The sequence below is a fragment of the Monocercomonoides exilis genome (genome assembly GCF_001643675.1).
Source record: "Monocercomonoides exilis strain PA203 chromosome Unknown scaffold40-978991, whole genome shotgun sequence".
NCBI classification, from domain to species: Eukaryota; Preaxostyla; order Oxymonadida; family Polymastigidae; genus Monocercomonoides; species Monocercomonoides exilis.
Genome location: NW_027150585.1, coordinates 269,626 through 285,745, shown reverse-complemented (window position 1 = coordinate 285,745; position 16,120 = coordinate 269,626). Strand labels below are relative to the sequence as shown.

General features: G+C 35.2%; 4 protein-coding genes across 4 annotated transcripts; 3 read left to right on the top strand and 1 right to left on the bottom strand.

Annotated features, from left to right (window-relative positions):
• Positions 1-10,111: 10,111 nt before the first annotated feature.
• Positions 10,112-10,771, bottom strand: MONOS_12316 (uncharacterized protein; the record flags this gene model as incomplete). Its single annotated transcript, XM_067864927.1, has 1 exon — positions 10,112-10,771. The coding sequence occupies one exon, from the start codon at positions 10,769-10,771 to the stop codon at positions 10,112-10,114; it is 660 nt and encodes a 219-aa protein (XP_067722706.1).
• Positions 10,772-10,958: 187 nt separating this feature from the next.
• On the top strand, positions 10,959-13,438 carry MONOS_12317 (putative Ubiquitin carboxyl-terminal hydrolase; the record flags this gene model as incomplete). The annotated part of the gene is made up of 5 exons (XM_067864928.1): positions 10,959-11,242; positions 11,342-12,192; positions 12,404-12,609; positions 12,667-12,964; positions 13,041-13,438. The coding sequence occupies 5 exons, from the start codon at positions 10,959-10,961 to the stop codon at positions 13,436-13,438; spliced, it is 2,037 nt and encodes a 678-aa protein (XP_067722705.1).
• A 339-nt stretch (positions 13,439-13,777) lies between these two features.
• MONOS_12318 (uncharacterized protein) lies at positions 13,778-14,422 on the top strand (the record flags this gene model as incomplete). The annotated part of the gene is made up of 1 exon (XM_067864929.1): positions 13,778-14,422. One exon carries the CDS (start codon positions 13,778-13,780, stop codon positions 14,420-14,422), a length of 645 nt encoding a protein of 214 aa, XP_067722704.1.
• A 39-nt stretch (positions 14,423-14,461) lies between these two features.
• Positions 14,462-15,532, top strand: MONOS_12319 (uncharacterized protein; the record flags this gene model as incomplete). Its single annotated transcript, XM_067864930.1, has 1 exon — positions 14,462-15,532. The coding sequence occupies one exon, from the start codon at positions 14,462-14,464 to the stop codon at positions 15,530-15,532; it is 1,071 nt and encodes a 356-aa protein (XP_067722703.1).
• Positions 15,533-16,120: the final 588 nt, after the last annotated feature.

Below are 16,120 nucleotides of genomic sequence, written 5' to 3'. Positions count from 1 at the left end.
AATCTCATCTGAGATTCACTGACTTTTAGAAGTAAAATTTGGATATTTTTGACTTTTTTTTTCAACACAATATGATTCCTCACACCATCCGCCTAATTAAGAAAGATCGAAAAAATTGATGGAGGTGAGACTGGTTAAGTAACAAACGGAACATATGTGGGTGATTTTTTTTGAAAAGTCACAAATGTTTAATTTTCAAATAAATCAAAAATTTCATATTTTGCTCAAATATCTGCTTTCACTCACGAATCTCCTCAAGAATGTTTGAAATGGTATTATCCAGAAATAGATTTTATATTAAAGAAGTTTGGTGCATGTTAACAAAAATATAAGCAAAATATGAAATTTTTGATTTATTTGAAAATTAAACAATTGTGACTTTATAAATAGAATCACCCATGTATCTTCAGTGCTTTCCAATTTGACTGACCTAACAACTAAAACAATTAAATAATCTTCATCAAGATTGAAAATGAGTTCAGTTGTTAATCTGAACTCATCATAAAATGTTTTCACTTTGTCAAACCATTGAGTCTGTCAATCTTTTGTTGAGTGTGCTTCCCTTGCAGTTGGAAGTTAATTAGGGTTAATGAAATTCAATTCTGATAAATTGAGGAAAAATAATTAAGTCTGTATTCTTGAAATATAAATGTCATCCATCTATTTCCCTGATCTTTCAAAAAGAGAAAAATGAGTCAGACAAAAATCATAATAAATTTTAATTATCAAGCAATAAAGAAAACACAACGAAATCATCTGTCTCATTTGTTTAGCGTAAAGATATGAATATTTTGAAACAACCCCCACCATTGATTCACAAAAAATAGATTTTTTTGTCTGTCCAATAAAGGAGGTCGTACAACAAAGCACATATATCTTCCTTTCTTTTATGAGGCAAGTGCTTTGTAAAAACTTATATTTTTTTTGTTTTTATTTATTTTTATTAATTTTTTATTTATTTATTTTTATTAATTTTTTATTTATTTTTATTTATTTTTATTTTTTTTTTTATTTTTCATTCATTATTTATTTATTTTTTATTTATTTGTTTTCTTGTGAAGGACGAAACTTCAAGTGATTTATCAGGCATCCAGGCTGATAAATTTGTTTCATAATTTTTGATTTTTTGATCACCTTAAAAATCTTCTCAATTCAGTTTTGACTAATTCATATCAAATAAGACCGACTAAATGCAAATTGATTGAGTCAAATCAAAATTATGCATTCAATTCAAAAAATCTCATTTTCCAAAAGAACTTGATTGATTTGACTTCGTCAAATGGCATTAGATCGGTCAACATCCAATAAGATCGATCTAATGCCATTGAGACTCAGTCAAATTGGATGTGACTCAGTCACATCCGATCATTTTCATTCTGGTTGTGATGATCAGAAAATTTTCGTTATTTGTTTGTTTTGAAAATAGTTGGTTTTCATATAATTTCAATTCATTATGCTTTTATTTATTTGTTTTTCATGATATTTTGAAACAAAAAATAAAAGTTTTGAAAAATTATTGAAGTTCTAACATAACCGCAAATTTCATATTTGACATTATTTGATAATAATTGTTGATGATTTATTATAATGATTAGAGTAATTTTCATATATCTATTCAATATTTAAAACTAGTTTCATTTGGATTTTTCATTTCATTAATATTTTCTTAAAAAAGAAAAAACACAAAAAAGAATCAATAAAATCACATTTTCTTTTTATTTTTTATTCAATATGCAAAAATATTGAAAAATGATTGAATAATCAACACATATCAGTTAAGAAAACACAAAAATGTTTTTTTTTATAAATATAGAAATTCTTCAAAAAAAATGAATATGAAAATGTTAATTGTTCAAAACATAAACAAAGTTGGCTCGATTTCAACAGTGAAAGTTAACAGCTGAGTCACAATTACGAAATTTAAGAGTTTCAAAAAATCCGAATCAAAATGAGAAAACAACAAAAACATAGATAAAAACAAAATATACAAATAAAAAATAACAACATATGGAACAAAATATTTTGTTTCCGACTTTTGTTCCACACATTTAAAATACCTATAATCTATATTTCAAATAAAACTATTACCCTTTATCCAATTTTTTCCCCTTTTTCATTAAATTCCACATATTTATTATTCACAAAAAATAATTTGCAAGCTTTCCTGGGAAACAATACTTGGATCCAAGGCCTTCAAGTTTTTTTGCGTTTTTCAACAAAAAAACAGGACGGGTTTAGTCTTGTCCTCGTTCTTAATAATTAAATAACTCATTGGATAAGCAAAAGCAACAATTTATTTATTATTCTTTATTGTTTTTTAATTGAAACATAATTCATTTAAAATTCTTCTTTCATTGACATCGAATTCAGCATTCCTTCATTTCCCATTTGGGACAAAATATTTGACTTCAGGCATTTTCATTGAAAAATTTTACACCTTAGATGATCTTTTTGTGATTAAAAATTTTGAAAAAAATGGGTTTGTTTTTTGAAATACATGTGAAGTCACTAAACATTTTGCGATTACAACCATGATGTTTGTTTTCAGTTATGAAAATCAAAATTATTTTGAAATCTGGTAAAGTTTAATAATGTTATTGGTGAAACAATTTTTTTATGCTTTGCACATAAAAAGCTTCAGCACACGTTCATTTTCCATATCCGTTATTTCATCATTGATGCCATTAAAAGAAAAACTGTTATCAAGCGTCATTGAAAAACTATTTTCCTGATTAACATTACTTTGAAAATTATATGATAAAGAATTTTCACAAAAAGAATTACAAAAATTCGAATTTAAGAAACATACCTTTGACATACCTGAACATTTTTCATATGCATTTATTTGGTTCACACAACTGTCATTATCGGTATTATCATTGTCAAAACAAGTTTTTTCATTGTTTTTAAATTCTATATTTTCAACGAATTTTCAATTTCTTTTCGCACATTTTTTCCAAAGCTTTCTTTTTTTGTGTCTTCTGTTTCTTTGTCTTTATTTCTGTTTTCGTCAAATATTTTTTTTATTGTCTTTTCTCATATTTATTTTTTGAAAGTCATGTCAATTATGCCTGTATTCAAATAGATGCTTAATGGTTATTGCGTCAATTTTCCATTATTTTTCCTGAAGAATAAAAAACTTTTCATGTTTTTTTCAACAAGCTCACTTCAGTAACTTTCCAAAAACTCTTGATGCCTGATGAATGGAAACATTCACCAATTCATAAATAGAGAAATGAAGAAAAAAAAATAGAGAAAATAAAAGAGAAAGAAAGAGAGAGAAATAAAAAGAGAAATAAATAATGAGAGAAATGAATAAATAAAGAAAGATGAATGAATATAATGAATTTCATTTTTAATACACTCTGTAAAAAAATAATGTTTTGTTTGTGCTTTTTTCGTATTCAATTATTCTGTCGAAGCAGATGACATAGAATAAGAAGATGCAGATGCTGATTAAGATAAGATATAATTTGAAATATAAATTGTGGAATTATTATTAACATTAAATAAATATCAATTACAATCAAAGCACAAAAAAAACATTCAAATCAAAAATATTGTTTTATATTTTATTTTCCAAATTATTATTTATAAAATTCATCAAAAAACCAAATTCACTGTCGCAGTCGTTTTTTCCATGGTGTTCAGCAAAAAACGACAGCGAGCAGTGTTTATTTTTAAAAAGAAAAGAATTATCAGAAAATAATAAATATAAAATTCTTGAATTTCTAAAATGCGGCACATTGTCGCAAAAAAAAAGAAAAAAAAATGAAAGGAATCAACATTTATAAAAATATCAAATTTTTTTTAATTTAAAAATACATTCACAAACAAAACGATAATCGTGAGATAATATTTCAAAAAAAATACAAAAACAACATTCTTTTAAAATTCCAAAATTATCAACTTAAAAAACAACAAAACACAAATGAGAAATTTGTTTCTTGGGAAAAAAAGCTCCTCCCAGTTTCATTATTTGAAATGGGTAGCGACCAGTTTTCCTTAAAATCCATAAGGATTATTGCTTCGTTTTCTTTCAATTTATTTTTCATATTATAAAAAAACTCTCTATGGGCAGTTGCCATTTTCTTTTGTTCATTTGTCAACTGCATTTCTTCCTTTTCTTTCTCACTCAATTTTTTCCCATTTCTCAAAAATTCTCTCTCTTTATTTTCTAAATATTCTCCTTTCATGCATACGTCGCAAAAATCTGTTCTTTTCTTTGCTTTTTGAAAATTTCTCGTTTTCCTTCAAAATGAAGAATATGATATTTTTTGCATCTATTTCTTTTTTCATATCATCATAAAGTTGCTTTTTCGTTTTTTCAATTATTTTTTTTCATTTTCTGAAAACTGCTTTTTCTTTTTCACATCCTTTCAATTCTTTTTTGCAAGTTTTTTCGTCATTTTCAAGACGATTTTTTTGATGATAACTGATGATTTGATGAATAGTGTTATTATTTTCAATTTTATCTTTATTTTTGTTGGATATTTTTTCTTTAATCTCTTTTTTTTTGACAAATAATTAGTTTCACTTATAGAAGAAGAATTTGATTGTTGGCCTGTTTCATGTGATGTGTAAATTTCTTCAACATTTTAATTGTTGTGGTTGTGAGTGATGTTTGGCATAAGTTAAGTTATCAAGCATGTGAGATCTTCATCAACTGCACAATCAACACAAGCAGGGCTTTCTGCCAAATGATTGAATGAAGTCTGAGGATCGATGGAAGTTGTCTGTGCTTTTGCTCTATCAGCTTAGAATATTTCATTTTAAAAGTGAAAATTATTCAACATATGTTAATATATATGGGTGATTATTTTTGAAATCATCACTTTTTTCTGTGTGTTGTTTTTTCAAAGATGGTTGATCATTCGGATTAAATTTTGTAATCAAATGCTTCAATTACCACAACTGTTTTAAAAACATACTATTTTTCCGAATCAAAGATTCAAATGTTTACAATAAGCCTTTCCATATTTCAATTTTTTTCAATTGATATTCGAGAGAAAATCCTGAACAGAAAATTTTGTTTGAAAAAATATGATTTCAAAAATAATCACCCATATTTTATTGAATATTATAACAACGTAATTAACAACTATGCATAATGATAAAAAACTAAATACGTTTATTCCTTCCTCTTCCGTTCTTGCAACTCGATGAACTGTGGCACAAGAGCCAACTTTCAATCCTTTCATGTTGGTTATCTGCTTTTTGAAGAGAAACATTTTCAAAATCAAACGTTTGTTTCAAATCATCTTTTGTCAAATAAAAAACTTCACATGCCTTTTTTGCTGAAGCTTTCCTTACGGTTTTGTTGGATTTCAGGCCAGTTTTGTTGTTTGCTTTTCTCGCGAGAGGAATAATACTCCCCACAAGTCAGGACTAAGCTATGGCTTGTCAGTTCACCAAAAGAAAAATCCAAAGAAAGTGATCCCATTAAGCTGATTTTCTATTTGCAATTCAAAGAGTTGAACAGCACAGCTTGCTTTCTTAGAGTGTATTGGATTTTCTCTTTATTGAAAATCATTTCATTTAAATATGCATAAATATTAATATTATAAATAATAGAAAAAAATTCAAATTAAAAACAAATTTAAAAAATACTTTGAATGAAGACTTCAACAGCTTCCCGTAATTGTTTTCATTTATTGTAATGCAACAGGAAGTGCATTAAACACCATTCCGGGTTTTCTGGTGATAACGAATTCAAAAATTCAGAAATTTTGGTTCCATACCGACTCTTCGTAACACGGGAACTGGAAAAATATAAAAAATTATCTTCCTTATAATTCATTCAACTGATAAATGGAAAACTGATTAAATGAAAAGTTCTCAAAAACAGAAGTTAGATATGAACTTCTTGAATAAACCATAAATTTGATGTGAAAATTGTTTTTATAATACTTCATTGAGAATTGAAGGACTTGAAAATGCGTTGTTAGAAAAAAGATGAGATGAAGAAAATGCAAACTTTAAAAAACTGAAAGAAAGGATTTGACGTTCATTTGGCATGTATATTTTCAAACAAAAAAAAATTGATAAAACAACGTACCATTGGCGCCAAAACCGAGACCTTTCGCGAAACCAGGTACTATTCGCAATCCAGAAATAAATTGCTGTTGTTGGCAATGCTTATTTCTTTTTCAAACAAACAAAAGACAATTTAAAATATTAGAAACTCGAAGGAAAATAAAAATTTTATGCGCACTATTTTCTTGTGTTGATATAGTTTTTCACATGAAAAACATTAATAAATTTTCTGATATTAGAGAAATATCAAAGAAATTTATGACGAAACAAATATACACATTGATAAAACAAAAAAGAAATAATATTACATATGATTTTTCTTGATTTCACTTTGTGTTTTTTCAAAACGGATTTTTAATTGCTTCGATCAATTCCATCATGCGTGATGGAAAAAACTCAAACAAACATTTGCAAGTTGCAAAAAGTTATTGCAAAATCTTGCTATTGAAAAAATAAATTCAGATCGCAAAAACTTTTTGAAGCAAAGTCAGAAATTCAAAATACATGCAGAGAAGCTCCAAAAGATCTATAGATTTATAAATCATCTTGGTACAGTGCAAAAATAGCAGAAAAGGAAGGGCGAGAAGTTGGAAGGATTGGTCCGGAACTTGCGATTTCAGATTCAGAATTGGAAATAATTGAGAATCAGGTATTTTCATAATTATCTGAACATGAAATTGTGAGAGTTTCAGATGTTCAATCAATAGCTTTTCTGTTATCTTGCGTGAAATCCTATTGATTTTTTTTCTATTTCAGTGTGTTGAGTTGAAGCAAAAAAGAAAGGAGATTGCAAACAAAGAGGTAACTTTTGATAAGAAATATGCTTTCAAATTGTTGAAAAGAAGCGAAATCATTCACACTGCTATTGCGAAACCGTTGGAAGCTGTAAAGATTATTGCACAATCACAAGAATTTATAAGAACATGGTTTGCTGATTTGGCTGACTTGGTTAAAAAGTATGATATCATTGGATCAGCCATTTTCAATTTTGACGAAACTTCTGTTCGATGTGGACAAGAAGCGTCAAAACTTGTTGTTTGCCCAAAGGATCAACTTCCTCCTTTTCCTCCAACTCCACAAAAGGTCTCGAATGCAACTATTTGTTTTTGAGTGTGTTCTGATGGCTCTTGTTTGAATCATTATTTGCTGTGACCAAACAGGACGATCCCTGCAGAGTTTTCGAATTTTCCTTCATTTTCCATCAAACATCTCAACGCCAGCTCCAGATAAATCACAAATGATTAATTCATTACTATTATTATCAATGATTTGTTATTTCAAACAAAAGAGAAGGTGAAGCCAACTTGCTAACGGAGAGAATTATTTCTGATGGATTATCATGTTTCGTATTTCTGATCTGAAGTTATCACAGCTACAAGAAATTCCCATGTAATTATTAAGTATTTCCCTCAGAATATTACTCATTTCCACAACCTTTTAACAGTTGCATTTCTTCCATGGTTTAATTTGTGCAAATCAACTTGCTTCATAGACCATATCCATTTCAATTGCGAACATACAGGTTTTCCTTTTTTCGATTTCCATGAGATATAACAGCACAACAGTTCAGCTTTCCACAATCAGAACTGTTTTTTTGAAAACAGGCGTTTGTCCTATTGCATCAACTGAAGTTTTATCACGAGTTTGTGGATCTTTAAAGCAAATCTCAGGAGAGAAGAAAGTTTTCAAGTCATCCACGGATTTTCAATCGGAATTGTTTGGACAATTTTCACAGACAAAGAAAAAGGATAAAAAAACGAATTTTGATGAAAAATCTGCAATAACACAACCAAGTTGCCTTAAAGACGCAGAGGACTTACAAAGAGAGCTGGATGTTTTATGCAACCGTGTTGCACAAATAAAGAAGCAATTGGAAGATGCAACAGATTCAAAGGAAGATGAGGATGAAAACTTGAACGTTATGAAAAAAGTGAAAGTGACAATTGTGAATGAAGAAAATTCAATTTCTGACATGAAGAAATCAGAAAAAAGAAGAATACTGGATATTCCGAAAAAAAGGGGACATTTGAAGAAGAAGAATTAAAAGAATCAATCACCAAAACAAAGGGGAAGGCAAAACGTATGACAGCTTCAAGAGTGAGACATGTTGGCGTGATGACAAGATGCATATCTCCAATAATCTCTCAAAAAGAAAAGGAGGCTGGAGAAAACTACTTCTTGAAAAAGAAAATGCTAGAAGAAAAATATGAATAATGAAATTGAAATCGATTAATCATTTGTTCAATTAGCTATTGACTATATCTTAATTGTAATTCAGAAGTGTTTAACATGTGCAAAGAAACATGTTATTCTGGTTTTCAATATCGTTGAATGGTTTTTCTATCATTTCATCGGTTTTGAAACCGTTTGATAACAAACATGAAATGATTTTTTAAATTTATTGATAAATAAAGGAGAATTTCATAAAAAAATTTCATAAAATGAAAAATATTATCTATGTTCAGTTTCATAAAAAGTTCCGCGTTACGCAAAAGGTCTCGGTTTTTGCACCAATGGTATAAACCCATGTTTCAAAATGAAATGAAGATAGAAGAGAAGAGGAAAGACATTTTATTGTATAAGTGTGGAGAGGAATTCATAAAAAAGGAAATGAATTTGAATTGAAATTAGATAAAAAATCAGGAGAATGAAGACGGAGAAACAGAAAGCGACGCTTTGGTGAGATCCGCAAATGAGTGTTGATTCATGTTAATTTTCATCAAAGTCGGAACAGAAAAAGCAGTTTCTTCTTGTTCCAATACTGAAGAAGAGAGAAAAGATGGAAAGGAAGAAATACGTGCAAACAGTATCAGAACCAGCATCGGAGAAAGAAGTATGTATTTGAGAGGCAACTGTGTGGAAAGCTAGTGACTGCATAATCGATATCTACTGGAACTTTTAACTTCTCCATTTGTTGGATCGACTAAAATAGATGTTTGTTATGTTGTTTTTTTGTTGTTCTCTTCGCTTTTGTTTTGAACACGTGAAGATGAACTGCATATACAAATTCTGCTGGTGGTTTGTCACATTCGACAGGACTGATGCGTTATGACTTTTCTTCACGTAATCCATATTCGAAATAGCATATCTACATGCAGCAGACAATACAGAAGCAGGAGACATTTAAAGCAATTTCATGTACAGATCATCCAGTTCAACCTGAACTGTCATCGGTGCATCCAATACCATTGCAGAAAGAGAAGGGCCGTGATTCAAGGAGAGAGGGAATAACTTGTTGATGGAAAGCGTTGGAGAGAAATAGGAGATAGATGAAAAAGGTCACATTCCCGGGAGCTAGAAATGTTGTGAAAGGGAATCAATGAACATGAGCATTGACTTGAATAACACAGGATGTGAAAACGGAGATGTGCACCCGAAAGGAGTGTCCGAAGGAGATATTTAATGAAAAAAATAACAGAAAAAGAAAAAGAAAAAGAGGAGAACGTGGAGAAGGATGATGTCAAAGATGAGAAATTGAGAAAACAATCAGGGAAAGCAGAAAAAATTGCGGAATACAAATTGTTTCGATAACATTCGCATGAAATGCCAAGCTGCCTAAGTTCAATATTTTGCTGTTCTGTTTTGTCTCCTCTCTTCTATCACTTTCATCTTAGACTTCTTTCTGAAGGCTTATCCTGCAATTTGCTTCAATAGATGTTGCTGAAAAGGAAAATGAGATGATGAATGAAGCAGGATTATTATCTGAGTTTTCTTATATCCTTTTGTCTATTTTTCTCTTGGTGGTGAAATAATTATTTTTGGAACTCATATTCTGTTTCTCCCTTTTTGTATTGCTTCCTTCATCGCCTCGAAAAATAAGCCAACAGAACATGTGCGAAATGTGAGAGACACTTCGAAACATGCATCTTTAATGAAGAGGAGAAATTTTTTAGTGAGTGTGGAAGAGAAAGAATAGAAGGAGGTGGAAAAGGAGGAGAAGAAGGAGAAGAAGGAGAAGAAGGAAAAGAAGGAGAAGAAGGAAAAGAAGGAGAAGAAGGAGAAGAAGGAAAAGAAGGAGAAGAAGAAGAAGATTCTTGTGAAGTGGATCACATATCATGAGATGATAGTGCTGTGTTTATGCTGATGATTTGAGTTTCGCGTTACCATCAGCTTCTGTTTCCTTTCCTTTGCTCATTTTAGTTGATGAAGTCTGCTTGCTTCTAATGTTGTTGTTATAACAGTTATTATTGTAATTATTATTTATACTTTCATATTCAGATGCTGCAGATGATGACAAACAACAGAAAGCAGATGATTTTTGGATGTTCTTATCAGTTTGATCGCCAGCTGGATGAGATGTTTTCTGAGAACTCGAAAGAAAATTGCCTCCATTTGGTGGATGAGATGATGAAGTGGAGGAATATGATGAAAGATCAGAAGAGGTCGAGCGTGATGGGCGATTTGTGTGGTGGAATAGCTCAGAAGGCGAAAAGAATGATGCTATTTGAGGGGGATATGGAGGAGGCAGGAAAGCTTGCGTCATTTGTGTTAGAAGAATGGTGAAGTCTGTCAGCGGAGGTTTTCCAGAAATTCCTTCAATGGGCATCACAGACGGAATCTTCTCAGCCACATTAGCAGACGAAACAAATGAAGCAGAAGAGACACCCAGAGGCACAACATTCCCAACAGACACGCTCTGTGAAGATGATCCTTGTGGATTTCGATTGTATCGATTTGATGGGATCTGCTGGGAAATTGGAAGTGGCCCAGTCGGTGGGAAAAGAAGATAAGGCATCGTGAATGAAGTCGAGTAGTCCAATGATGAATGAGCATTTGCTCCTCCTGACGAATAAGAAAATCCATGGCATTTGGATGAAGAACTCGAACGAGGCGCCGACTGAGTTTGAAAAATAATTGGTGTATTTTGTCTCGGGGTGGAGATGCAAAATCCTGAGAAGTTGGAGATATTCCATCTGAAGGTGATGTCGGGGATGAAGAGGAAGGAGTTGAAGCAGTTGAAAGAAATAAAGAAGCAAGAAGTGGAGAAGACGAGGAAAAATGTTAAAATGATTATAGAGGAGAAGGTGAAGAAGCAGAAAAAGGCAAAGGAGAATGAGAAGAAGAAGAAAAAGGAGATAATAATGAAGAAGGAGAAAAATATATCGACATTTGCGCAGAAGATGATGAAGGCTGCCTGGGAATTGAAGAAGTTGGAGAACCAAATGAACGAGAGGCAGACAAAATCGAATGCATTGATCCGCTTTATGTTCGAGATAGCCTGCTTTTCTTTTCCGTCTCAAACGAAATAGTCCCTTCGCTTTACTCTCTGGCCACACGCTACTTCTTCTTTGGGTATATCATCCAGATTATTTCGTATTGATTCACCAGCTGCATCAGAATGCGGGCAAGAAGCGGGTTCTCTGCCATCTCTGTCATCTGTGCCTCTTTTCCAAGTGTATCGTCGCTGTCCATCACAAGTTCCATCTTCTTTTTCTCTCTTTCGCGCGCTTTTCGCTCTGCTCTGTATGCTTCTCTCTCCTTTCGAGGAAACTTTCGATCTTCTGCTATTTCCTTCTTCTTCTCCTTCTTCTTCTTCTTCATCTGCTCCTGGTTATTCTTTGGTGAAGAGACCAGATGTTTCATCAACAGCACTCATTGAATCTTATCTGGATATAGCCAGAGTTCTTGTCAGCTTCTCTTCAAATGACTCATCTTCACATTCTGTCTCATCATCATCATCCTCCTCCTCCTTCGGCCATTCCTCTCAGCAGCCCAACTCTGTTTCAACTAAAACTCTTCCATCTAACTCAGAAAGCGACGAAGAAACCCTTCAGCAACTGTTTGCTTTGCTCATCGTAATGATCCGCTCTTTCTCCTCTTCTGTCCTTCTTCTTCTGCTTTTAAGCGCCTTCCAGACATTTCTCCTTCTCTTCTTCTGCGCTGTTGCAGATGCAGCTGATATCATTCAGCCACTTTCCACTTCTGCTTTTCTAAATGCCATTGTTACGCTGCCTATTTCTTCTTCTTTTTCTTCTTCATATTTGCCCTCAAACATTGCACGGTGCGATTCGCGGAGGAAGCAGACCTCGTCGCATTTACGTAGCAACTCTGAAGTGGAACTCATTCAGAGCCTTTTTGTGGTAGACGAAGAGAGCAGGAAGGCCATTTTGAGTCTGATTGCTGCGCTGTGCAGCGGGAATGAGGCAAACACAGAGCGTCTGCTTTATCTTTTGAATGAGACGCAGACGATGAACGACAAGAACTCATACAGGTCTTTCCATTTCACACCCGCCGAGCAGATTGCAAAGTCGCACAAGAAGGAGAAGAAAGTGGATAAAAATGATGTGTCAAAATGAAGGAGATAATTTACCCTGGAGCATAGTGCAACATAAACAACTTATTTGTTATGCTATTTATACACACGCAGCTGTGCTCCACGCTTCTTCTGCGGGAAGGCGAGCAGTTTCAAGGAAGCGTCCTGGAGAAGCTGGCAAGACCATCACAAGCAGATGTCTGAGTGAGTGGCAGAAGAGCAAAGAAACAAGCACACACCCACCAGACGAGCTGGAGGCGAAGATGGCAGGGATGAGGCTGCGCAGCGTGACAGAGGAGGAGAAAGTGCAGAACAGTGCTGTGTGGAAAGCTGTTAGTTATCTCTTCTGAGATCTGCAGGACAACCTAAACAGGAAGGAGTTCGTTGATGCTGAGCAGTTTCTGGAGGTGTATCTCGACCAGGACAGGAAGCAAGTTGTGAATGGTGTGCATTGTGACATCCACGAGTTCTTCATGTGTCTTTGTGGACAAGCTGGAGATGCACTTGGATGCAGTTGCAGCTTCGAACTTTGTCCGGCACTTTCTGAAGGGCTGCACGATGAACCTGCATGTCTGCAGATGCGGGCACGAGCGATGGCATTCCGATGGCTTCCATGCGCTCGATGTGGAAGTGAAAAGGAAGAAGAGTCTGGTGGAATCGTTGGCGTAGATGGTGGTTGGGTCGAAGATAGAGGATTACGAATGCGAAGAGTGTGGCAAGCATCACACGGTTGATGTGTTCAACCGGACAGTTCTGAGAGACCTGCCGAATACACTCATTATTCTCCTCAGGCGCTTTGACTACCAGCCGCTGACAGGGAACAGAGTGAAGATCAACGACAAGTTTGAGTTCCCCATTGAGGAGGACTTGGATCTCGAGCCATTAACGTGGGAGGCGATTCAGGTGAGGGAAGAAAAACAAAGCAGTTTGAAGCGGTTTTCCAAAGCTGATACAACAATCATGTTGGAAAAGATTGGACGCAAAGAGAATCTGAAGAATCTGCAGGTGCCGCATAACGGCGAAAGCAAAGACAAGCTGCGTCCGGAGAGCTACTCCAAATACCGTCTGCAGGGCATCATCAACCACTCGGGGACAGCCAATGCTGGACACTGCATCTCATTTGAGATGGAAAAAGATGCTCCGCACTAGTGGTACGAGTTCAACAACGACAGAGTTAGGCTGTTCCCTTCTCCTGCTGTGGAGACACCAAAAGCAGAGGCCTTTGGAGGGAGCTTCCTGGACGACACTTCGCTGATCGATCACGAGATCCTCAAGAACAAGCGCCTGAGCCTGCTGAGCGAGGCAGACACAGTCAAACCGTACTCGGCATACATCCTCATCTACGAGCGGAAGTAGCCTGTTGACGACTGGAGCCTCGAGCGCCAGCTGCTCCGCCAGATTCCACAGGCAAAGCTGAAAGAAATAACAAGAGGGAGCCATCTGCCTTTCACTGTATCGCAAGCAATTGGCTCTTTTCCTCTTTTCGCAATGCATCCTCCATCACCCCACCCGTCTACGCTGAAGATGCGTTCTCCTTTTAATGACGATGTGTTCGCAGATTCTGCCTTGACAGAGCATTCGCCAATGAAATCGTCTTCAGATGGGATGAGCAGTGTGGATGAGAGAGTGTTGGTGAGACAGTTGGGCATCGTGAGAGACAGACAAATCTTCTCAAACACATTCTTTGCGTTTGTGAGAAGGTTGTTTGAGCAGTTTGGATGCGAACAATATGCTGAAGAGGAGGAAGCAGCAACAACAGTCACTAATCCCAGATTATCTTCAACTGGTGCTTCATCTGCAACATCTGTTTCATCTTTGATTGAAACGAAACTTGCTGGCAAAAGCTCATCATCTTCATCCTTATCTGCCTCAGCTTCTCTGACTTTGCGTGTGCCGAATGTGCCAAAGGCAGATCCGACATTTTCTCGCGACTTCATGAATTTCTGGGTGCATTTTTTTCATTATTCGTTCTCTCATTCTGTGCACAATGCTGTGTTTATGCAGTTGAACATGGAGTTGGAGCAGATTCTTGTCCGCTCGCCAGACTTGTCGTTCAAACTTATCAAGCACATCACAACTGAGTTCCTCAGTGGAGAAGCAAAAGAGAGGGATGCCTGCCTTGCCAGAAAGTGAAACCATAAGAGTTCAACTGCATCCACCGCAGTGAATGCAATGACTGCTGTGGAGCTGAACAAGCTGGAATCTGAATACATTGCAGGTGCGCCTTCGATTGCGAAGGTATTTCTCTTCCGCTGCGAAGACACTCAGCTGCGTCTGTGTTTTTTCCGCGCGCTCCTCTGCGTCCTTTCTGCTGTTCTGAAGTCAGTCTCAGTGTATTTATCCAAAACAGATGCATCTCTGAAACAGCAGCACCTCTCCATTCTGCTCCAGCAGCTCTTCTTCTTCTTCACATCGCTGCTCGATCTTCTGCCTGCCAAGCAGAAGAAAACCATCCAATTCGTCCCTCTGTTCCCCTTCCTGTGCGCTGCCTGCTTTCTGTCTCCTGTTTGCTCTTGGCTGCTCCTCCTCTCCAATTACCCTCAGCGCTGCCAGGACTTTCTTTCTCCTTCTCTGTCAATACAGTCGGGAAAGTGGACAAATGCAGTGAGGTCGCTGTATTCTCTTGCAACTTTGGATAGTAACAGTGCTTGTCAGGATGAGCTGCATCCGTTTCCACGTGAATCTGCAATGGTGTTGTTGATCTCTCTTATTTCTCATCTGTATGATGCCCCTTCTCCGTCTGCGCCTGCTTCTCTCTCCATTCTTATGATTTTGAAAGGAACGAAGCCGACTTCTCTTTTTGCTTCGGATTCATCCTTTTCCTCAATTTCGCTTCCATCTATACCAATTTCACAAGAAGATGCATTTTATTCGATCATTTCGCAGTCATTTTGTAATGTTCTTCTTTATTCTACAAAAGCACCCAGCCACGTTGCTTCCCTTTGTACTCTCGCTTTGTCCTGTTTTTATTCCATTCGTCCCGATGTTGCTGAGCATAAGTTATGTCTTTCGCTTTTGGAGAAGCATTTGACACAGATTGGGGTTAGCTGGCTGCTTCTCAAGCCAGAAGAGTTGTTGTGCACACAAATTAGAGAGAAGAATGAAAAGAAGATGGAGGCGTATTTATCTGTTGTGACATGCACAGTTACACAAGCATATTCATCATCATCACCTTCTTCTCCTCCTCCTTTTCCTCTTTCTCCTCTTTCTTCTTCTTTCATAACACCATCTTCCCCATTGTAAACAGCACAAGGATGTTTCATTGTGTTGAATGGGCAAGTGTGATTAGCAGCTATATTATTGTCGTGCCATTCTTCTCATCTGTTAAACGGAGCGAGACATACTCCACAAATTCATTTGCAGGAAGTGCTGAACAAATATGTGAAGAACAAGTGCATTCTGCAAAGGCAGATATCTCAGAGAGCGATGGAAGGCAGGAAGAAATAGGAGAAGTGATAGGGGCGCAGAAGTGTGCCAGAAGAGAAGAAACAAAAGCTAAGTTGCAGACGATGATAGTGGCTAAAGTGTTGTAGTTGGAGAGGGCGGAGGAATGAATTGGGTGATGTGTTGGCTTTGATGATGAAAATGTTAAAGATGATGAAGAGAAAGAAGAAGACGAAGGAATAAAGGTGATTATTTCCAAACAGATTATTATATTTCTTCTTCTGAAAAATCCTCCTGAAAATTTTTTGTATTTGTAAATCTCTTTGTTTTAATGTCCTCATAGAGTTTTCCGTTTGTATGCATAAGTTATCCGAAAGCAGATACAATAATTATGCGTTAATATTTACTATTCATTTGAAATCAGTGCTCGTTGCATTGACAATACTA